This window comes from Gambusia affinis, linkage group LG21, assembly GCF_019740435.1.
Source record: "Gambusia affinis linkage group LG21, SWU_Gaff_1.0, whole genome shotgun sequence".
Lineage (NCBI taxonomy): Eukaryota > Metazoa > Chordata > Actinopteri > Cyprinodontiformes > Poeciliidae > Gambusia > Gambusia affinis.
This window is the reverse complement of record NC_057888.1, coordinates 10,624,171-10,647,573: the sequence shown is the minus strand read 5'-3', so window position 1 is coordinate 10,647,573 and position 23,403 is coordinate 10,624,171. Positions and strand designations below refer to the sequence as shown.

The following is a 23,403-nucleotide window of genomic DNA, read 5'->3' as shown; positions in this document are numbered from 1 at the left end:
AAGAAAGAAAGAAAAAAGAAAAAACACTGGCTACATACAGAGCTATGGGGCATTTTACCCTGAACACATTTTAAAAATCAAACAAAATGGTACATTTACGAGCATGGAAATGGAAGCTTGTGTACTACCTTTCTCAGTCCAATTTCATTTATATTATTCAAACATGATTTAAAAAGATTTTAGTCTTTTCTTCACAACTACCTATAACTATAATGGTGTAAAGTTTCTCTGTTCATTTTAAATGGCAATGTTTGGAATTGCTGTATTTTCTTAAACATTAAAAACAAACAAAAGAACCATCAACAGTCACAGTTTTTAGGTCGTATCCCAGTTTTTAAAATGAACATTGAAACTGAATCTCGTCGCCACGCTTCACAACTAAACCTCCAGGTTTGCTTGATTTTCTGTCAAACAATAGACAGATTCCAGCTAAATCAAAGAGATGGTAGTTCAACTAGAAATGCCGTTTCTGTGTTATGGAGTTTATAAATGTGCAGGAAATTTTTTGATGATGTAGATCATTGCTTCATGCAAAAGGAAACAAGTTATCCTCTTTATCTAGCAGCTTTGAGCTACAAGGTGACTAGTAAAAGTCATTTAACTTTTGGTTAAAGGTAATCTGCCCTCACAATAGTCTTCTTGGCTTAAGTTGTTTCCAGCCTTGTATCAGAGTGGATGCAAAAAAAAATAATAATAATAATGATAATAATGAGGCATTCTGCTCGAAGCAGTTCAATAAGAGTCTGTTTTGCAGCATCAATGACAGATGAACTTTTAAAGTACATTATTTAACCCGGTAGTGAGAGTAGTAGTTGTGGTAATAAAAATTTTTATACCGAAGATAAACTGACAACTGTGAAGGACTTTCGCATGATAGTCATAAGATTTCCATCCTTATCATCTTGAGAAAGTAGAATTTTAATATCTTGTCGTTTCCCTTTTGAGTGAGAAAAAATTAACATAAAGCACACGTCTCACTGTAGAAATGAAAGGTTAACTGTATGGCAAGCCATTTAAAATCTGTCCCCTTTTGTGCCAAATGTCTTTTCACAATAAACTAAAATTCGTGATTAAAAAAAACTTGATCTTTTAATCATATTTCCCATCCTTACTCTTTATCTAAACCAGTATCTAGAGCCAGCTGGTCCTTCCAGGCCAGAGGCATCTGCAGGAGAGTCACAATCAGAGTGGGAGCTGTGGCCGGCTTCACTGCTCTAAATGTATATTTGCTCTGTCGACAACCAGCTGCTTGGAGCTGCACTGAGGTATTGGCTCACCTCATTTTGCACTCTGCATATGCTGGCGCCCCTCCAGGCCACCACTTCACTCTTCTTTCTGGGGCGTCCCTTGTATACAGTTAAGAGGAATGACAAGTTTAATGGATGGCTGAGTTAATGGATGTTTGAGTGAACAACGAGAGTCTAACTGGACACGTAGCTCTTAGAAAAGGTCTGCTAACTTCAAAACAAAGTTAGCTTTAAACTTGTATTTTTGCTAAAAGCAACAACAACAACAAAAAACTAACTTGTAAGTAAAAAAAAAAAAAAAAAGTGACAGCACAGTGACATCTTGTTCATTCTGTCTGTTTACTATGATAATTTGAACTGTCTGGTCAAACCTCAAACACAGACAAACACAAATAATCCTGCTCGTATGCTCATGACTTCATATCCTTGGGCTTAACCGTGGATCCACTCCACACACATACACACCTAACAGCGTCTGTCCGATGAGCTCATGACAGCCGCCAATCCAAAGCTAATATTTTACCGGCTAGCAAACACCTCGAGTCAGGGTGTGCAAAGCTGTATTTTAGTGTCAACAAGACTCTGTATTTACACACAGTACAAGTGTTTAGTTTTGGCATTATATATTGCGTGCATGTATGCGTGGGTTCACGTGTGCATGAGTGCAAGAAGGTGGTAAATGTAAAGTGCGGGAACTATATGATGCAGTCTCCAGGGATTAGAGTTGAGAATGATCTGTGTGGAAAACCAGAAGTTTTCATCAGAATTTGAACAGAAACAAAAGTCTAAACAACGAGTCTGCAGTCATAGTGTTGTGAACAGATTTATGTCCTGAACAAACAGGAAGGTTTAGTTTTACTGTCAAAGTGGCAGAAAGCAGACACCCCTTTCACCCGCCCATCACGCTGTCTGGGTTCAGCAGGAAATAGTGCTGATTTGTAGGAGCAGCGCGTTAGAGCGGAAGGTTTCATGTTGGTCAGCTAAAGACAAAGGAAACTTCTTCACAGCTCCTATTTGGGGCCCACTGCTGTGCATATTTCAGCTGTAATGATGCATATCTCATGCACGTGCAACGTATGACATGTTTACACCAAGTGTAGCAACAAACACACTTAACAAGGAAGACAGTGTTCTGAATGATCAGAATCAAGAATGATTTGAATGTTTTACATTCAAAAGTTTGTGATGATGTCCTTAAAATGAATTTCTAATTTAAATGAATCACTAATAGTAACATATGCCTTCTAAAAACCTACAGCTTTAAAAAAAAAAAGCCACAAAAATGTCTAAAATTAACTATTTTTTTCATATTCTAACATTGATTTTACAGTTGCATTACTATAAGTAAAATGCATATAATTTTAATTTTATAAATATATTAAAGCAGAAATGTAGCACACATGTTAAACTTGTTAGTAGTGTTCAAATTCACATTGAAACATTGCTCTATAGGTGTATCTCAGTCAAAATATGACCTGAAAGTTCATTCATTTGTTAATAAAACACAAAATGAAATCCCTTAGTTGTTATTCAAAACTTTTGATTCCGCTGATTTTGATAATTATTGCTTATGTTAATAAAAACCCACCATTCAAAATAATAAAATATAACATGGGACCAATAAAACAGAAATGTTATGTTATTGCATATCGATCATAAGCAAGACTGCAAATGCCCTAGACAAGAAAGCTAATACACAAAAATGTCTTAGCTATAGAAACTGGATGTTTATAGAGCGGCATATTATTGGAAAGGTTAGTGGAAGGAAAAAGTGTGGCACAAGGAACATAGAAAGCCAACCTCAGCCTTAAACTAGGATTGTGAAGCAAAGAGTTTGTAGTAGATTCAGTAAACATCCTTCTCTGACTGAAACTATTTCAGAAAATCTTTTCGTTCCGTGGTCTGCTCATTTTTATTACATCTCATGATCCAACAGAATGTACCCAGCAAAGATCAGAGGTTTGAAGTAAAAAATAAGAGTTTTTCAAAAGAAATGTACACTTTACACATCTAGTACCTGGAAAAGCCATACATTGCCAGCATCAGATATTTAATGTTTTCACTATGAAGCATCATAGCTTGTCGTAGGAGGAAATATGGGTGGTACAGTCCCTATATCTCAGCGTTTGATCGGTGACGCTAACTGGAGTGTCATAGCAAAGCTAATCTGCCGGATGATCACACGCTGAAAAACAAAAACAGATAAAGGCTTTTGTTAGTCAATTAGCCACAGGAGCAAAAAAAAAAAAAAAAAAAGACAGTGCTTGACTCACTGAAGAAGGAGAAACTTAAAAATATTAAACTTTTTTGTATTGGTTTTATTACACTTGGTTGGATTAAGGAGATCGTTGGAGAAAGAGACCAGCAGAGAGCAACACAAAACAAATGTGACAGGCAAAATATGTGGATGCTGTTGCGGTTTTTAAAAATAAAGTCACAAGAAAGCATGAAAGATGTAGGAAGCCATTTTAAAACAAAAGTGTTTTGTACAGAGAGATAATTAAAGGTTCAGCACAATTTCTCTTACACAATTTCATCACTATCTTCTAAATGCATTATGTCTAAAGATAAAAAAGAAAATGTTTGACTACTGAATACTATAAAAGAGAAAACAATTAAAAACAAACTTGGTCAGCCTTTTTTGAAGTTGGAATAAGTAAGACTAGGTAAGAGATTGGAATTTAAACAAGAAAAATTTGTAAAAATATCATAATTTTAGTAAATTAACATTTTCAGGCACCCCAACCAGAATCCAAACATGAATCTGACAGAAATCCGCAGAGCAAGAAAAGGATAACACTCATTCATAATACCAGTGCATACATGCAGAAAGCTAACCAAATACAAAGAGCTACGTCACTGCCTTTATATCCCAAATAATGAACATATACTTTAAAAGGCAAGACTGTCTGTAACCAACTACACCCCAGATATTTCAAACTGTAACTTCAAACACTGAAGCCCAGTTATAAAATAACCACCAGGAAATCAACGCATCTGTTTATTTGAAACGAGTGAGCATTTACAGGCAACACGGGAAGTCAAAAGACTAAATGGTTACCGATCTGCATTTAATACTTCCTGTTACGGCCGTCAGGTTCAGCATTTTTGATATGTCAAACCTCCATGCTATATTTATTATGTAGAGTTAAATCAGCTGACTGGACCACTTTGAAAAATAGCATCAAATGCTGACTCTGACCTAAAGAAAAGCAAAACCTATCCATCTCACTTCTACATTGGAAAAGTATTCATATGCAATCAAATAACTAATGTATACCGTTTATAAATGCCTAATTAAAGCTGATTGTTTAAAGTCTGCACTAGAGCTGTGCTCCAGGTGACCTAGTTGACCTTTGTATACAAAGTGCTTTAAAAATATCATGTGATCTGATCACAAGTCTGGTTTCTTTTTCTCCACTTTCCCTGAGAATTTCAGTGAAACTACAAATCTCCACAGCTGCAGAGTCCAAAACGGATTGCGATATCAACAATGTTTTCATGTGAGAAGAAGACTGAATTCAGGGCGGACATGCATGAACATGCGGCTATGGAAGCTGAAATGTGTCCTGGATACATCCGTAAGCAGGAACAAGAATGTCAGTTTCTGCTTTTGCGCATATTTTCCCTTGCAGTCCTCCGTGTACTCCACGTTTGATTCGTCTGGCCCCCAGAGTTGCACTTAGCTGGCGTTGGCCCGCAGCACTTCGAACACAAACTAAACACCGTTTTGTTTGGAGTGTGCTGCGAGCACAACAGTCTGCTCATTGTGCTCTGCAATTCCATGTAAGCTCGTTTACATACGTCTCCGCTCCTTATCTCGGCTTAGTCCAACAGCCTGAGGTCAGAACGCTCAGGTTTCTGAGGTCAGGACCTTGTGTCAAAATTCCTGATAGAGTAAGCAGCCCGGGGCTTCATTGTCTGTCATTTTCTGACTCCTATGGTTCCAGAGATAGCAGGGAAAAAAAGGAACAAAAGGTTCATGTATATGAACTCAAATTGACCTTACAGGCATTTGGTGAGATTTTAACAGTTTTATTTCAGAAGAAAAAACAGACTGGAGGTGTTTAAACTAAATAGAAGAATAAAAACTTGGACCTTTGCTTTGTGTTTTATCTCCTGTTTCAGTCCACCACCTTTCAAATGATATCAGAGCCATACAGCTTCCTTGAATCAAAGACAGGTGTGAAACCTGCTTTTATTGTGTTACTACACTTTAAACACGGGGTGTAACCGAAGGTAGAATGACTACAGACAGCCAGTGGAGGCTAAGCAAATGAGCCCCAGCAGTAACCTCATAAACCAACATATCACAAACAAAGGGAAACACAGACACATGCAAAATCCTCCCTCTGACATAAAAGCAACAGACTCAATGTCGATTCATAAACTAAACGTTTCCTTCCGAGTTATGACCTGGCGCAGAGCTTTGCTGTGTGGGACAGCATAATTCTAGCAACCGAGTGCTAAGCCATAAACACGTCTTGGAGAGAGGGGAGTGACTCCGTCTGTGTGTTAGAGCTTCAGCAGCTACATGCACAAGAAGTCCTCCATGGGGTCTACATGGTGGAGGAGTGATTCAAGAGCGCCGCGATCAGCGTGACACACTTCAGCTGCTGTGAATTTTAAGAGCAGGCTGCTGGATGGTGAAGGGGGGATTGACCCTCAATACCTCAGCAAACCAAGTGACAATGAGCGTGGCTGCAGAACAAAGCTGCACGCTCGTAAGGCAACTTATGATTTTTTTTTTTTTTTTTTTTTTTACTGGCAGGGAAAGTGCCATAAAATAATTCAGGCCTCTTTATACTTTACACAGAGTGCTCTAACTGCTCTTTGTGTACCCAGGCTTTTAGCGTTGCTGTATGAAACAAGCAGCGTAACGAGGTGGTGCTTCAGATTCTCTCCGGCCCTCTAACACTGTGCAGGAATTTCAATCATTTAAATACCATTCTCTGACTAATTGCCTCTCAGGGTCAACTAATTGCCCCCTCTTTTTTAACCTTTTGAGGAAGGCAACCAGGCAACCAAAGCCGTGGGTCTCAGTGTTGATGAAAGCTGCAACGATAGGACTTATGATCAATAAATATAATTAAGGACTCATCGTCTTTCTTCTTTGGATTCAGTGGTTCAAATGTATGTGTTTGCAGATACTGGATAAATATGGGTAATATTTACATTTGTGCTATATTATTTTATAGAAAAAAAAAATCATATCATATTTTGGCAAATAAACAATCTTGCTGCATTGCAATAGAGTTTCTTGTTAATTTTACCAAAACAATTCACAATACATATACACTTTACTAGTAGCATTTCACAATCCTGTAACGGCTGAGGTTATCCCTACTGTTTGTGCACTTTTCAACTGCATTTTTTCCTTCCACTAAACTTTTCATTAACTTGCACTCTAAATAGCAAGCCTATTTATTTAAGATCTTTTTGGCTTACTCTTCTTATGGAGGATGAGTCAGCAGTGTGCTCCATTATCGTATAAAGCACATTTCATTTTTGTTTTCAAAATATTGTCTTATTACTGTTGTATTTAACTTTTGTTGGAGACTGAATTTTCATTAGTAACAAACACTTGAAATGTATCACTGTGTGTGCATTTAATCTGTAGAGGTTTGATTTTATGAACTGAATTACTAAAATAAATCAAATTTTCAATTACATCTTAATTTGACGCATATTTTTGTGAATTAATTATGTGGCTACAAGCAATTTTATGACAATGCGTCTCACTAAATCTGCTTGCGTAAAGTTGTTGCTTTTATCCAAGAAAAGTGAAAAATGTTCTAAGTCAGATGTTAATGTTTCAGCTATTTAACAAAATTATATTTTAGCAGTTTTTTTCTACACTAAGAATCATAAATATAAAAGTGGCATGCATCTTTTGTAACATTGTGTTAAATGCAAGATACTTTTAGGGCCAATGACTGAAGGTATGTAAAAAAAATATATATATGTAGGGTTAAAAAAAATAAAAAAAAAATAAAACCAATAGTTGGTTTTTTTTAAACTACAAAAGATTTTAAGATGTGCATTACACATTAGTCAGCCTGAGTAGTTATTGTGTGTCTGAAAGTGTGTCAATGTGTAAAACCCCTTTTTCATGGTTGACTGCACTCGACGTTGCAGCACAAAAACATCGCGGTCACGTGATATCACCCCCACCCCCGCCTCCTCACAGAAAGAGATGAACGTGATTTGAATCATGAAAAGTATTTCAGTGAAGACAGGATGTTGTCCATTTACCACAAAATAAACACTCTGAAAAGCCCTCCAGCGCAACTCCAGCTCATTTCTGCAAAGCAGGTTTAAAAACTTATGTTTTGGTGCAGCGGGGGTTAAAAAGATTGCAAAAGATTGTGAAACGCCCGGCTCAGAGTCTGAGCAGCTCCTCTAGCATTCTTACCACATCCTGAAACGACGTCAATCTGATGGCAGTTTGAATCAACAAAGTAACTCCCAGAAGAAGAAACCGCTGCCTCGTGTTCCCTTATCAAATCTGTGCAGATACGAATCTACACTGCGTGGAACAAACACACCCATCTCTTACCCTCATGCACAAGCTTATCGTCTCCTTAAGCATCTCAAATTTGAAGGGAGTTATCTGCAATCAGATGACAAAACAATCTTGATGGCCTGTCTGACAGTGACGTAACAGACTGAGTAGATCACAGCGTACAGCCTGAGCTGCTTTCCTCCCATTATCACCCAAAACAACGTGACAACACAGAGCAAATCAATGCCATTTGTTTACCAGTGTTTTCACCAGAATTGTTGGTATGTGGATGTAAATGAATGCAGCTATTGAAACTGGGAAGCAAAATGGCTTTTCATCAAGTTGTTGGATTTATATTTTACAATTTTGTCTTGCAAAACTACTCGTATGGCTTAAACATTTAACATTTGGTCATGAGTTTATTCACATTTTATACGAGAGTAACAATAAGTGGCAGACAGCTGTGAATATCGCAGTGGCCTCCTGGTTTTTCTGGAAGATAGAGACCACAGCCGCTAATGAATAACTAAAAATCCACAGATATTTGAGATACCTCTAAAACTGCTTCTAGTATTTGAATAGTTCAAATACCAAATATAACTTAACATATATTAATTTGCCCAGTGGAAACCATTGTAGCTCTACTGCAGTCCATTAGCTGTACCTCTTAGGGGTACAGCCAATCAGCACCAAGCATAATGAACAGAACTTCTAGATTGGCTACTTTGCAAACAGCAGCCAATAGTATGTAAAATACTATTGGCTGCTGCTATACTAGTATACTATACTAGTATGTAAAATACCTGCAATACTAGTAGCTAGGTATTGCAGGTTCCACAAACTGCATTTTCTTTCACCTATTTTAGAGGAAAAAAATCTGCAAATACAAATTTAGCACAAATAACTTGGAACTAAATTCCACAGAAAAATACACTAATTGAATTTTTCTTTCTTCCGCTTTGTAAAAAAGTCGGATATGGGTCGCAAATGGGAAGAAAAAAAAAAAATTTAAAAAAAAATCAGATTTGGGTCGCCTGCTCTGTGAGGGTTGCCCAAGTAATTCTTTTACTTGTATTTGTAAAAAATAAAAATAAATTACGGTATACTTTGTTTTTACACAAAAATTACTTGTTACTTTGAGTTGGTAGGTAACATAAAATCCAAATAATACACTCAAGTTTTTTGGTTACATTTTGACAAAATTGCAAAAAGTTTAACGGTTCTGAATACTTTTTCAAGTAAAAATGTGTGCAGCAATGCCAAGCAGAGCAGAGGCATCAGTGTTTCATAGTTTATATGAGAACCACATGACCTGTTCCTGCATCCTTCTCCCTGTATGTTGCTTCTAGACTTTCCAATTTAATTAGCCGCTGGCTCGTGTTTACTCATTGTTTTTCTTCAAAGAAAGAATATTTCAGGGGAACCAGCTTCCCTAAATGCAGTCCAGCAAAACCCTCACTTTATATTCCAACAATTCAGGACTAACATATGTCACATGCATAAAAAGACAACAGAAGAAGAAAAATCCATTCATTGGCGAAGGCTTTTTTTCCCCTTTGACCAAATCATAAGCATTCCACAGTCACTAAGGGAGACATCCTTCTGAGACAGAGTTGTGTCTTCAACCCAACTCTTTTGTTCACTGTTTACAAGAGGAAATGTCTTCATCTGCGAGGGAAGGGGCGGCGGGAGGGGTTAGAGGAGGAAGAAAGAGAGGGAGCTTGTGAGTGAGCGGAACAAGATAGCCGGAGAAAGAAAAGAGACTGAGACTCCGGCCATCTGTGAATGTGGAAGCGAGCCAAACCACTGCCCACAGAGCACAGGCACATGCCTAACTGCCTCTTTCTGCCATGGCAGTCCTGCCCTGCTTCCACAAACAACAGGTTTGTTGAACCACACACAAAAACACAGCAGCCACCAAGGACAAACGCACCCTTATGGTCATAAATAAGGCCTAAACATAATATTTGTGGAAGTGTAATTGCTCTGTAGCAATGGCTGAATGACACCGCTGCATGCATACATGCAGGTTCACCCATTTTTAATCAATGTTTGCAAGAGGAGAGGTGAAGCATTTCAGCTGCAGGTCTTAATGTTTCTAATTTATTTTATTTTATTTAACGGGAAAAAAAAGGGTAAAATGCTAGAACTGCAACAAAAACAACCTAGAAAGAAAAAAAACAAAAAAACTTCCAATGTAGCTCATACTGGAAGGATAGTGTTACAACTTGTGTTTTTAGCAGATGAGCAGCACAGAAATTTAACCACAATGTCAACTCAGAGGCATCGCGACCTTTCCAGGGAACTCTCCCTGGTTTTGGTCTGAGATCCAAGTTCCAAGAGTCACCGTGAAAAAAGCGATTTAAGGTCTCATAACGGCTGGAGGCAGAGTATTGACAGAGAGCAGAGGGAGAATTTTACTGTACTGACTGAAACCATTTCACCAGAAACCCTTTAAGATCTACTAAATGTCTGATATTAACATAAATGCATGCAAAACAGCTTAAGAACAGTAACTGACCTCTTCACTTGCACATTGTTTAAATTCTCCTAAAGAGATAAAACATTTTAGCTTTTAGTAGTCTCTTAAGGTTATTCAACATATAGTTAAAATAAAGTTCTCCAAGTTCAGAAAAAAATCTGGGTATACCAAGGAAAAGCAAACCCAAGAACCAGAAATCCTGCAAAGTGTCTGAAGGTGTTAAATGTTCTTAAATAAGACAGAAGTTTACTCAATAGAGGTTTGTGCAAACAAAGGATACCAGTGTGGTTGTCTCGTTTGGCTCAGTTACAGTTTAGATTATACAGTACACCAGTGGAAATCTACACACCAGAATCAAAAGTTAAAGTTAAAAAGGAGTGTTACACTGAGTCTAATCAGATGATTCTGGGAAATAAATCAAATCTATTGAATTTATCACAATGTTGTTCCATTTGAAGTCCAAAATGGAACCATTTTCAATTCATGGAAACTCAATTTCTTATTCCTGGGTGCATCTTCACCACCATCTCCTGAAACAAATTCTTGGCCAGATGAAATGAGTTTGTGGGAAAAGTAAAACGTGCACCGAGAGTTAAAGAGTTTTCAGTTTAAATTAATAGACTTTCTTTGAAATGGAAAGCAGCTATGGCTTAATTACTGGTTTTGAGGAAGAAATGGTAAATAAAGTCAGACATTTTACACCGCCAACCCTTCTGCACAAGAGAGACTGCAGCTTGAAGCCATCAGAATTGCTTAGATTTTGTGAAAGCTACACTTTGGCTGATAATCCTTTGAAACGCATAAGGAAATTTTGAAAACCAAGTAGACGGTATAGCTGAAAGACTCATTGAGGCGTACGGAACCAGAAAGGTTATCATCCAGGTAAAAATCTAATTATGTGTACAGATACGCTGTCAATGGAGATTTTTCCTTGAGCGTAGACATCAGCATTTTCTGAAATATGAAAGTATGGTGTCATCTGCATAAAGGTGCATGTCACCTACTGACATGGTATTCCAACAGTTTATATTTTAAAATTGAAACTTGGCTGAACTGTTCTAAAAGTGCTGTTAAACCAACTTTTAAGACATTTCACAACATCAGCCGATAGATGTCATTAGAGAGATGAATACACGCTTCATTTCTCAACATCACACATTGGGTCGTGACAGTTCTGCCTGTGAGCATGAATAAAAAGGTTATCAGTAGGATCTGCTGCACATAACTTAAGTAGACATCCATCAAAAACGGTCACACGTACACAGTAGAGGTTTGACCAAAAGCTAGTAGTCAAAAATGCCAGACAAAACTCGCAATGCTAATTGCTAATAAGACGGCAAGAAAACCAACAAAAATCAAAAATATCCTCAGCAATGAATATTTAAAAAAAAGGTAAAAGCATATAAATACCAGATCATTTGTCTCTAAAACATCTTTCCTGAGCACACAGGGAACACCTAACACCCATTATTCTTCTGCACAAAGAACTAATGGGTGTCACGTCAAAGACAAACGCTTCAAATGACTCAGTACAAGCCAATGCAAGGAAGACATAAAAGGCAGAAATGTGACCTTACAACTTGAAGACGGTTGTTTCTGCCTACACTTTTTATCTTTCCCCACACAGCAGGTGAAATAAATAGAGGCACGCAAACCAGTGGGATATTTTCAATGCACTACAAGAAAAAAGGAAGTTTTCGTCTTACTCGAAAATTTATGCTATGTCAATGTGTCAGTGTATGATAACATAAATAACAGAGTGGCACGTTCCTTCTGATAAATCCCAGGAGGAAACTCGAGCATCGTGTTAGCGCTCGCTGAAAGAGGAGCCTTTTATCTGAGGTAAACATGCACAAATACAAAGTTGGGAGTCAGCTTCTTGTCTGTTGTAAAAGGTCCAACTGATAAGAACATGGTGAAGACTTCTGTGCAACTGAATGCTCATTTTATGTGTGTGTGTGTGTGTGTGTGAACTAGTACCAGTACTACAATACAAAGGCTCTAAAAAGTCAAAAATGTAATTTATTCATCACACCATTCCTTTTTAAATGAACTGCTAAATGCTTGAAAATGTTAAACTATAGTTTGAGATCTTCAGTTTTTCACAGATTTTAATGCCTAAATTTTTACATTTTAACTACATTTAACACACATATAATGTATGGATTAATGGTAAGAAGTGAACTTAACATTGACAAGTTGTAGCCTATACAACTTTGTCAATTTAATGTTCTAGTAGGAACAGAAATCCAAACTTTTGTGTGTGCAACAACGTTAATACTCAGCAACCACCTGCAAGAATTTTGCAGATTATGCATTCTGTGGAAAGATGTTTATTTTTACTAGGGGCATGTGTGAGCGCAAACATGACCATATAGTTGTCATCGCAGATATTTAGATTACCTGTGACACCTGTTATAGATCCTGGGCCCCAAAACGTCACTTGGAGGCTTCAACCATATTAGTAGTATTTGATAAAATCACTTTTTTGCAACAATATTTTCTTTTTAAACAAGATTCTGGCATACTTTTGGGCATGTATATGTCCCTCCTCTATAGGCAGACTAACTAGAGCCTATTGGATTCCACCAACAGACTCTGTTTTTAGGCATTAACCAAACATTTGAGATTTGATTTGGGTAAGGGTCCTTCCAAAAGCATAATATTTACGATATCTGATCTGCCCACTGATGTGTTTGGAATGGACACACCCAGTAGTGTCCACTTTTCAAGCACCCAACTCTCTGGCAGTGAAAAAGACCTTCAGCATGATGCTGCCACCACCATGCTTGACAGGTAGAATGTGTCTGAAAGCTTCCCATCTGAATACTTAAACATTAGATTCAACTAAATGTCCTCATAAGGATAGAGATCCTAATTAGTTTGCGTCTGCGTGCAGAAACCTCTAACAACCACCTGCACGATTCCTGCAAATTATTAATGCACTTGTGAAATTCCTCATTGCAGACTAGTGCATCCCCTACTGTTAACATAAAATTGAAAATATATATAGATATATATATTTATTTATTTTTTTTTACCTGTGACAGCTGTCTTGGATCAGGAGCCCCGAAAAGGGAAGAGCTGGAGCTGAAACTAATGGCTCCCCTCCGGCTGAGGACATGCTTGGGAACCGGCCTGTCTAGAGGCAAAACCGGCAACTGATAACATACTTCCATTGAACAGTCAGGGCTGGTTCCGGATCAAAAATATAAAAGAAAAAAATAAATAAAACATGCAATGTAAAAAAAAAAGAGAGAGAGAGAGAGAGATGACTGATGAATTGGAAAAATTTCCAAAAAAGGCGAAAGGAAATAGCTTTCAGTATGGTGAGAACGATCTGACACGAAGCTGTTAAGTGTTTCTGTTCATTATGAGCGACTCAAAACTTGTCCAGATCGCCTTCATCGATGCAGCGTCTAGTCTACCTCCGCCGTTTTACATCCCTCGGTGTCATTCTGTGAGAAACTATTCATGCCGTCGCTGTTGCGTTCGCCCCTTTCTTTCTCATTTTGCTCAAATCCGGGCCCACGGACGACGAGACCTTCTTGCCATTTTCTGGGTCTTTATGAAATCGCTTCCTCATTTTTCAAAGCAGAGCAAAAACGTCCGCTCGTCCGGGCTCCGTGGCGTCCCCGCGGATCCGCATATCGCAAACCCCGAAATGAAAACAAAAGGCACGACCGCTTCCAGAAAATATCATCAACATATCATTTTCTGGTGCCAACACCGGCGGGCGAAGGAGAGCAGAGGCAGCTCCGGGAATGGGGGATCCTGACGGCGGCCGCGGTCGTGAAGGACTCCTCTCTCATTCAGGACTCGGCCGGTGGTGAGATATGTTCAACATGTAGGGGCTTTCCCGTCTTTTTTCTGAAGCTGCATGATGAAGGAGCTGTTGTCTTATCCACCGCTGGTTGTAAAACACAAAGTGTCTGGCTCAGAGAGAGGAGAGAGGGGAACCCCGACGTTCCTCTCATTCACCGCCGCTCCGCTGGGGTCCGCGGCGACTTGAATGGCACAAACATAAACGCGTAAAACAAAAAGGAACAAAAAATAACCTAAAGAGAGCTTAATACTCTACAACTACCTGCCTATCGTCCTAAAAATTACCCTACTGTGTGGTTTTAAAGCGCACAACACCTGCCAGAGATGGTGCTGTTGGAGCGAGCACCCCAAAAGACGCCCTTGTTTACGGTGAGCCAATAGCGTGAAGGCAGTGTTTGTAAAACAAACAGTGATTGGATAATGGTTTCATGGCTATATGCAACGACACATGTGAGTGGCTGCGGAGCCAGGGCGATCCCTAGAATTATATGAGCAGTCATTTGCAGACGGCGTGGACTTTCTCAAGGGTATTCCTCCACAACGGGGCTTGCCCTGCAGCGGTCCACATTATTGCCTGTGATTACCTTTCTCTCATGAGTCATACTACTTGGGAGCTGAAATACAGCTTTGCAAACGTTTCAAAATGTTGCATCTCTGTTAAGCTATGGCAATTTTGCTGCATGCGTGTGGTGACTAAAAATGTCAAATTTAACCATAGAGACATATTTAGAAGGAAGAATATCATCAAAAGGTTCACTACCTTTTCAGTAAATCAAACCTCACATATTGTATACATTCATTCCACATAGAGTGAAACATTTCAAGCTTTAATATTTATAAATTTGAATAATTATTTCTTACAGAAAATGAATACCTCAAATTCAGTATCTCTGAAAATATCAATATAACATAGGATACATTTTAAAAAGGATATTTTAAACTGAAACGTCAGGCTTCTTAACAGCATGTTCATTTTTATGCACTTAATACTCTCCTTTTGCAAAATTGTTGCTTTAATGCAGCATGCTGTGGAGGCTCTCAGCCTGTGGTTCTGCTGAGGTGTGATGGAAGCCCAGATTTTTTTAATGGTGACCTTCAGGCCATCTGCACTGTTAGATCTGATGTTTCTGCTCTTCTTCTCCAATACCTGCTAGGTTCTGTGTCTCAGGTGGGTTTGCTGGCCAATCAAGTTCAGTAACACCATGGTCATTGAACCAGCCTTTAGTACTTTTAGCATTGTGTGAAGGTGCCAAGTCCTGCTGGAAAGTTAAATCAACACCTCCATAAATTTTGTCTGCAGAGGAAAGCACGTAGTGCTGTAAAATGTGAAAGTAGACAGCTGCTCTGACTGTGGACTCCAGTAGATGACATGGTGCCCAAATCATCACTGGCTGTGGAAACTTCCCACAGGACTTCAAGTGATGTGAATTTTGTGTTCACCTCTGTTCACTCTTTATGAAGCTTCTTAAATTGATTTTGCTTGACCATCCTCTCAAGGCTGCAGTTCTCTCTGTTGCTGGCGCGGGATTACCTACCAAACCTTTTCCTTCCACTCAACTTTTTTCAAATATTCTCAGATACAACATTCTGTGAACAACCAGTCTCTTTAGCAATTATTTTTTGTGGTTTACTCTCCTTGTTGATGGTGTCAATGAGACATCACTACAGTCAAAAAAATTACGTTTTTCATGATAACAAAATTAGGATATCAACTCGTAAACATTATAGGGTTTTTGAACACAAAAATGTTTCTAAAATACATTACTCAGCTGCCTAATACATTTTCCTTTACTTAAATGAAAAACATATTTTACTGTTCGTAAATAACTCCAGTCACCAAAAAAACTGAAACTGAAGAAAACCACATAATCAAATCATATTAAGCACTTCTTTGTTTAAAATTGTTGTATAAATGCATTGATATTGTACTATTTTTACTTTTTTAATTTTACCTAAACGTTTTACATACACCCTTTTGATTTAAATAATTTCTGTTTCACCAGAGAAATGGCTGCCTTCCTGTCCTATCCACGTGTCACCAGTATTGCATTAGTCATTCAGAATATGACCATTTTCACTCAAGGTTTCTCCTGCCATATCCATGTGTTGGGGGACAATGAGTGCACCATGGCAACAGCCATCCAGGGCCAGTGTCAGCACAAGCATAAGCCTCATGCTCCCTATTTCCATGGCCCTGATCATGGCTGTCGGCCATCATCCTCCCAAGTGAACTGCACTCCACATTTAAGGGCAAGTAATGTAAAATAATTTATTTGTCCATTCTTGCATGATTTTATCTTGTCCTTACGACATCCACCAACAATTGCTTCTACAATAAAGTTTGTTTGTTTGTTTTTTGAGACTTTTATCTTTATGCAAAACATGTGTGTTGCTAAAAATTATTGTTTTGTCAAAAAAATCATCCTAATTTTAAAAATAAAATCATGTATCTAGGTTAAAAAGATAAATAAAGGTATGTAAAATATTCAGTTTACTAAAAATACTTAAACATACTGATCATTTTCCTTTCTTTGGAGCTAACAGTTGGGTAAAATATATAAACATAAAACCCAGGCTAAAATTATGTTTCTGGGACTTCCTCAGATTCTCTAAAAGTCTATGAACTATGTCTAAAAGCCGAGTACGATCTAGAAAACCAGGCAATTTAGGTGAAGTCCAAGACCTGGCTGACAGCTACAGAAACGTGTGGTTTATCTGCAACTTGCAGAGGAACATTTATGCAATTATTATGATGATTAGGAATATTTGTAGATTTGAGAAAATCCAGCTAAAAATTTTGAAGTTGTAGAGTAACATTTTTGTTAAACAAATAAAATAAAAAATAAAATAAAGATTAAAGTTGCATGCAAAAAAAGATTGCTGCAGTGGAAAAAGAGAGGATTAAGCACATCTTTAAAGCTCAAAATTGCATGACATTTATGCTGATGATGAACTGTAATTTTTTTTTCATTAAAAAAAATTTTCAATTTCTGAAACTTGACCTCTTAAAACATTTTCTCATGTCATATGAGAAAAGCATGTTTTTATTTGTATCAGATGAATAAGCAGTACTACAATAAAGGAGCATATATGGAAGTAACAAAGGATTCGGCATGCCTAGCTGTTTATTTACTGCATACTCTGTAAAAGTGGGATAGCCTTGAATTGTTTAAATGGCAAAAAAACAATTAAAAAGGAGCACTCCTAGTTACCAAGAAGAGGTCAGGGGTTTTCACTCACTTTATTCATTCTTTTAAGATGGAGAATAACAAGACTGTTTGTTCAGTCTGTCTGTTCTAACTAGACGGAGAGTCACTACCTTCTTGAAATTTCTCACAGGGGTCTGGGAACCAGCCTTTCTGGCTCAGATCAACAGCAGTGTAACTCTTAGGATGTTGACGAGACCTTCAAAACCTTGAAAATAGAGGAGCGCTTCATTCTTATCTCTAAACCCCTCCCTAAGTTCCAGCAGAGTGAAAATACTGTAAACATTTCTTTTCAGGTTATACAAACAGTTAAAAAGAAGCTATTTTCAAAATTTCTGGAGAAATCACGAAATCCTTAAATCTAATGTTAACGAGCCTAATCTGAAGTTGTGCTTTCAGATATCGGTTGTATCCTGCTACTGAGAATCTGCAATTCTGTTGTTGCCTGAAGACAGGTGTAATCAGTATTATGCCTGTCTCGGTGTGTGCACACAGCAGTGTATATTTTACACCATCTACATCAAGTTCTCCTGGGGGAAATTGTTTAGGAAGCAGTTGAGTTAATTAATTTACCCCACAATCTACTTTGCCATTCACAGTAGTGCAAACACACAGAACACGCCAAGGGAAACAGATTTGCAGCAGGTATAATGAACTCTTGAGTAATGGTCTCCAGAGCTTAAATACAGGTGAGCTGCTAATTTCCTTCACAGGTTCAGTACCTGCTTGCGCTGCTCCCCAGTGTTACCCTCACATTGGCTCTACTTCTACTTACAAGTAATTGATTCATGTTACGGCTATTTGCAAGATTATAGTTCTCCCTAAATTGCAATATTTCTCATGGAGAAGCACATATATGTGTGCACATTGATATTCTCAATATTTGTTCTTTAAACCATGCCACATCATTTTTGGAGTCTATTTTTGCAATATTGTCATGTTTTATTTGAAGCAAAAATAAGAAGAAAAAGAGTCCATGATTACTCTTTGCTTGCAGAGCCATCTTGTGGAAAAAGGGTGCAATTACAATAGCAGTCACAAACATTACATATGCCACGAGAGTCAAGCTAATATTCATTTTGGGCCACATCAACGTCATGAAGTCGCTCGTCGTTGGGCGGCTCTCTTTGCATTCTAAATTAATTTTTAATTTTTAATTTGATGTGTGCCTCAAGTTATTGTTGTTACCATTTTTAATAATCTGTATGTCCCTTAAAAATGTTTGAAAGCAAGCTTTGACTTTGACTAGATCTTAATTTTGACAAGCAACCCCTCAGCATGATTCTGCCAGCACCGTGTGTCACCTTGGCGAGGTTGCATTTTGTGGCAAACAGCAGCTGGGATTTCCTAAAACTGCTTTTAAATCCACTCTTCAATTAAGGACAGATTAGCTACATGCGCGACTTATAGTAGTGACAGCAGATTTTCCCACCTGAGCTGCCACTGTGTGCTCCCTTGACTTCCCAGGTTCATGTTCTTCCTCCCCAGATGTTGGATTTATTTAGCTACCTAAGGGCCACAGAGAAACAACCAGTCCTCCCCTCATGATGTAAGCTTAACCGACCTATTTCAACCCAAACCTATGGATGACAAATAAAAAAACCGGGATGATAGTAAGGAGGTGAGAACTGCCATAAAGTCAGTATAGAGTTGTGGCCCTGGTTGACAAAGCTTGCGCTTTTTCTGCCACTAGATGGCATCCTTTTTACACATTAAAACCTTATCAGGTTTTATGTATGTTTGACCTGCCTAAAAATTTTGATCTTCTGCAAAATAAGAAGTTTATTTTTTGAACCACTCTTAATTGAGATTTATCTTACAAATTTTCTAATTAATTTCGCTTTACTGCAGATATCTATTCATCTGAAACCGTTCTTTGTTAGAAAAAAGGAAACAACATCACTTCCTACCAGCATCTTGATTTTCTGCAGGTTGCTGCAGTTAAAATATTGAAATACAGCTTTACAGTGTAGTACTCTAGCTGCAAGCGGGCCCTGCAGAGGATGGTGAGGGTTTGTATTCAGTCCCATTTATTATGACAACACTAAACAAAATTCAGTACAACCATTTGCTTTCAGAGGTAAATGGAGTCTATGTGTGTAATTTAATTTTACTGTGGCTGTTCTGTGAACTGCAGCCATCCTGTTAACTGTACCTTCAGCCTATTGGAAGCAAATATCCGTCTGAATAGTGATAAAATCCCTCTATCACTTCCCTGTGAAGTAAAGAACCAAACATCTTGTGGTTTAAATGAAATGAAGTTTAAGGCGATCTGCTGAGTGCATCTCGGTTTTCTCCCAGGAGTTGCACTGGTGCCCTTAAAGCAGAATGACGTCTTTTTTACGTCATCTCATAGACGATGATGTTACATAAACTTCCATGTAAGAGTTCAACTTTGTTAAAGTCAAGTTTTCATATGTTAAATATGATGTTTGCTTTCTAACATAACTCAGGGCTCATGTGTTATTCGTAGTACAGCTCAATCTGAATATCCATCTGTACTTAAGCTGAATTAAATCTGAGGAAGTCTGCTGGATTCTCACACCACTCTGGGAAACAGAACTGCTGGAAATTTATTGTTGAAGACACCATAAGTTCTGTTTATATTTTGTTGTTAGCAATGTGTCTCTGCACACCTAGAGGGAGGAAGGTACTCCTATTAAAAGTGACCACATTTAACTCTTTAAAGTGGTACGTATGAAGGGAAACAAACATCTCACATCACCCTGAACACATCATCCCCAATGTGAAACTGGAAGAAACCCTGTAACAGTATCCTGAGGATTAAAAAGTGGAGCGGAGGATCTCCTCCCAGCAGGACAGTGAACCTAACCACTAATGTTGTACATGTTACACACAAGTGGTTTCTACTTATTCATTTTGAAGGGAATTTAATTTTGGGGGGTATTCAAATAATAATAATAATAATAATAATAATAATAATAATAATAATAATAATAATAATAATAATAATAATAATAATAATAATAATAATAATAATAATAATAATAAAATAGGCTAAATACAACCAGTTTGAGCATAAAATGTGCACAAGTTAAAACTGGCTCCCATCCTATCATCACTAATATCTGAGGAAAACATGTAGAGATCCAGGTTTAATTCAAAGCCAATTTCCAGAATCAAAACTGAGCTTCTGCAAATTCGGACAGAAAGATCCTGTTTCTCTCTGTCTCTTCTACAAAGACTTTTTAAATTGCTTGCCATCTGACTTCCTCTTAACTGAAATATTCATACAAGAGAACAGATGGCACCCTTTGCTTTTGCTTCCTTTTCTCGTCCCGTGTGCACTTTTATGTTGTGAGTGAGCTTCTTGTACGCCGCTACACGTGTGTAACCTCCACTTGTGTAACTTGGAAGTGCCTGCAGAACCTTTTGCTATGCATCCTCAAATTACCGCTGAGCAAGGAGTTTCACACTGCGCTCTTTAAAGCGGCATATTTCAGCTTCAAAGGCAACAGTGTCTGGCTTTTATATTAGCCTTTCATCTTTTAAAGAAATCTCCATACTGCTCTTAATTTGTCAATCTTTATTGGAGTTTTGCCAGCCGGCGCTGCAATATTATGAGTCAGTCAGTAATGGCTTTAGAATTATGAATTCACTTTAGTCATACAAACACAACCCAGAACATCTCCCTAATTGATCTCATCTGAATTCACTTTTAGGCGTCAGCTAAATGGTGAGGACCGGAGCAGTCCTCGCTCGTTAATGAATGCGTAATCAGACCAGTTCAGGCTTTTTAAAGATTAATGATTAAAACTGAATAAACTGGCGTTCCCACAGCTTCACAAAAATGACACAAAAAGAAACGTAATGTGTAATCGTGCATCATAAGAGAAGCACTCAAACTGAAGAGAGGACTTGGATGAAATGGCAAACATTAAGAAGATAGTTTAAAAAAAAAAGGACACAAAAAAAACCATTTCAATAGATTTACAGATCAGATGAGGCAGTGCTAGCTTTTTACACTCAAGAGCTGCATCTAAAAGTGGTGTTTTTTCAGTTTTTCTGTGTTTTCCCACCTATAGGGCATTAACTGGGTACATGCTTGGAGCTGTGGTTCCACACCTGCATTCTAGTGTCCCTGGATGAATTCATGAAAACAAAGGGAAATAAATTAGAGGGAGTGAAAGAGAGAGGGGATGGGGGGTGGAGGAGAAAAAGACGTTCATTATTTTCAACAACATCTGTCTAAAATGGTTAAACATGATTCACTGACTCTGATGCGTCTGTGTGAAAAGCACTGCATGCATTTCCATGCGGCCTTACTATAAAGGGAACAGAGGTGCAACATGCGGATGTCGTATTGCATTAGTCAGAGGAAAATGGCATATTAGGTATGCACCGATGGGTTAAAAACAGGTGAATAAAATCAGCCTTTCACATTAGGTGATTATCCTTCGACATAAAACATTTGAAAAACAATATCTGACATGAATTTCTGAACAAAGGTTAGCAAAAAATAGCTAAAAACACTTAAAATATGTATTGAATCATTGTTTCCAAACTTTAGGTGTTTATCTTTAAATATATCTCATGGGGAAACAACAAACTGAAATATATCTATAATGTGTTCCTCATCTTTCAAAACTAATGCATCTACAGAAGCAAGAGTTTCAGGTTATGTATCTACTTGCTTTGTAGATCTGTTGAAATGATCACAAATTCTTCCATACAGAATATCTTAGGTTTAATCATGTAGACCAAAGAGGATCAGTAAACATGCATAACTAAAATTATCAAGTATTTGTCATGAATTCTCAAATAGATTTAGCTCAGAACTTTAATTAGGCAACTCTAACGACTGTATTTGGTTTGATCTACAGATTCACTCTAGCTCTGATATATGGGTACACGTCAGTCATTAAATTAAAGCAGAGATGTATTACTTTAAGCACTCACTTACAATTCTGAACATGTATCTACACACAGTACTTAATAGGGGACAGAGAAATGACAAATAACAATAAACATACTACAAAAAAAACCTCCAAACAACTGTGATGAACGCTACTGTCCTCTCCACAACTGGTAATTATCACCACTGAGTCATCCATCAAATAATGATAATGTTTGTTGTCAGCACAAGTAGCAAGCAAATCAGGCAACAACTTTCGTTAAATTCGATTTTCATAGGGGTGCTTACAGCAGGGATCATTTGTCAATTAACATGTTGATCAACAATGCAGAACATGTTGCATCCTCTTACTGAGATGAGCTGTAATGTAATTATCCAGACTAGTGTTTGCAATAAAAATTGGTTTGGAGAATAAAAATGTTTACTTTGATCCCTTACTAAACTTTGAAACGTTGTGCATTATTGCAAGGTTTAGGAGGATTTGCACTGAGAAATCGGCTGGTTTGAGTGACAGTTATTGTGTGAAAAAAACACCCTGTTATTTACAGGATGAGAGAAGTTTTTAAAATAAGATAAATGGGAGCAGAATTCCTGCTTTGGCTATAAAAGTAAAACATTTTTCCTTTTATATCTGTATTTAGATGTTCTTCTGGGCTGCAACAGTGAGCTAAATGTGAGAAAATAATAGGAAGTCAAATATATGACAGAAAAGTTTTTGTGTTTATTGTTTAGATGAGTAAAAATCCAAGCCATAATGGTACATACCGGACTAGGAAATGTGTCTTTTAGAAAGCTCATTCTTAAAAAAGGGTCAACTTCTCTGCAGGAAATACATACTGCACGTTATTAGCATTGCTAACTGTGCCTGGCCTATTGTTGGGGTTCTTAGAAATAAATCATGAATTTTCCTACAACACTCTGCTAAAACATGTGCACTAAACTAATTAAAAATAAAGTTTTGCTTCACAGAAAAAAAAGAACATCAAATACGCTCATCCTGGTTCGTAAAATGTTGACAAATACCACAGCATTTTAAACGACTGTAAAGTTTAGTAAGAAAAGAAAGTCCTCTCCTTCGAGCCGGATTCGAACCAGCGACCTAAGGATTCCCGTGGAGCCACTACAGTCCTCCGCTCTACCAACTGAGCTATCGAAGGGAGATACGGAAAACTGAAAATTTCAAAATATTGGAAGTGTCAGAGGGTGGTTCCAGTTATTTGAGTCCTGTTAGTTTTATCACTCGCATTATAATACAACATTTC

General features: G+C 37.7%; 1 protein-coding gene and 1 non-coding gene across 6 annotated transcripts in view; both read right to left on the bottom strand.

The window, feature by feature from the left end:
• The window catches only part of pde7a (phosphodiesterase 7A), a 32,068-nt gene extending 17,660 nt beyond the window's left edge, over positions 1-14,408 (bottom strand). For 2 of the 5 annotated variants that reach the window (XM_044105463.1, XM_044105464.1), the window contains exon 1: positions 13,276-14,373. In XM_044105463.1, the coding sequence (XP_043961398.1) occupies positions 13,276-13,413 (138 nt within the window). In that variant the 5' untranslated portion in view covers positions 13,414-14,373. Of the gene's footprint in view, positions 1-13,275 lie in introns of all 5 variants that reach the window. The other 3 variants (XM_044105466.1, XM_044105465.1, XM_044105467.1) reach the window with 3 other exon arrangements.
• An 8,804-nt stretch (positions 14,409-23,212) lies between these two features.
• On the bottom strand, positions 23,213-23,298 carry trnay-gua. Its single transcript is given in 2 exon segments — positions 23,213-23,248; positions 23,262-23,298. It is a non-coding gene; the product is annotated as a tRNA-Tyr (tRNA).
• Positions 23,299-23,403: the final 105 nt, after the last annotated feature.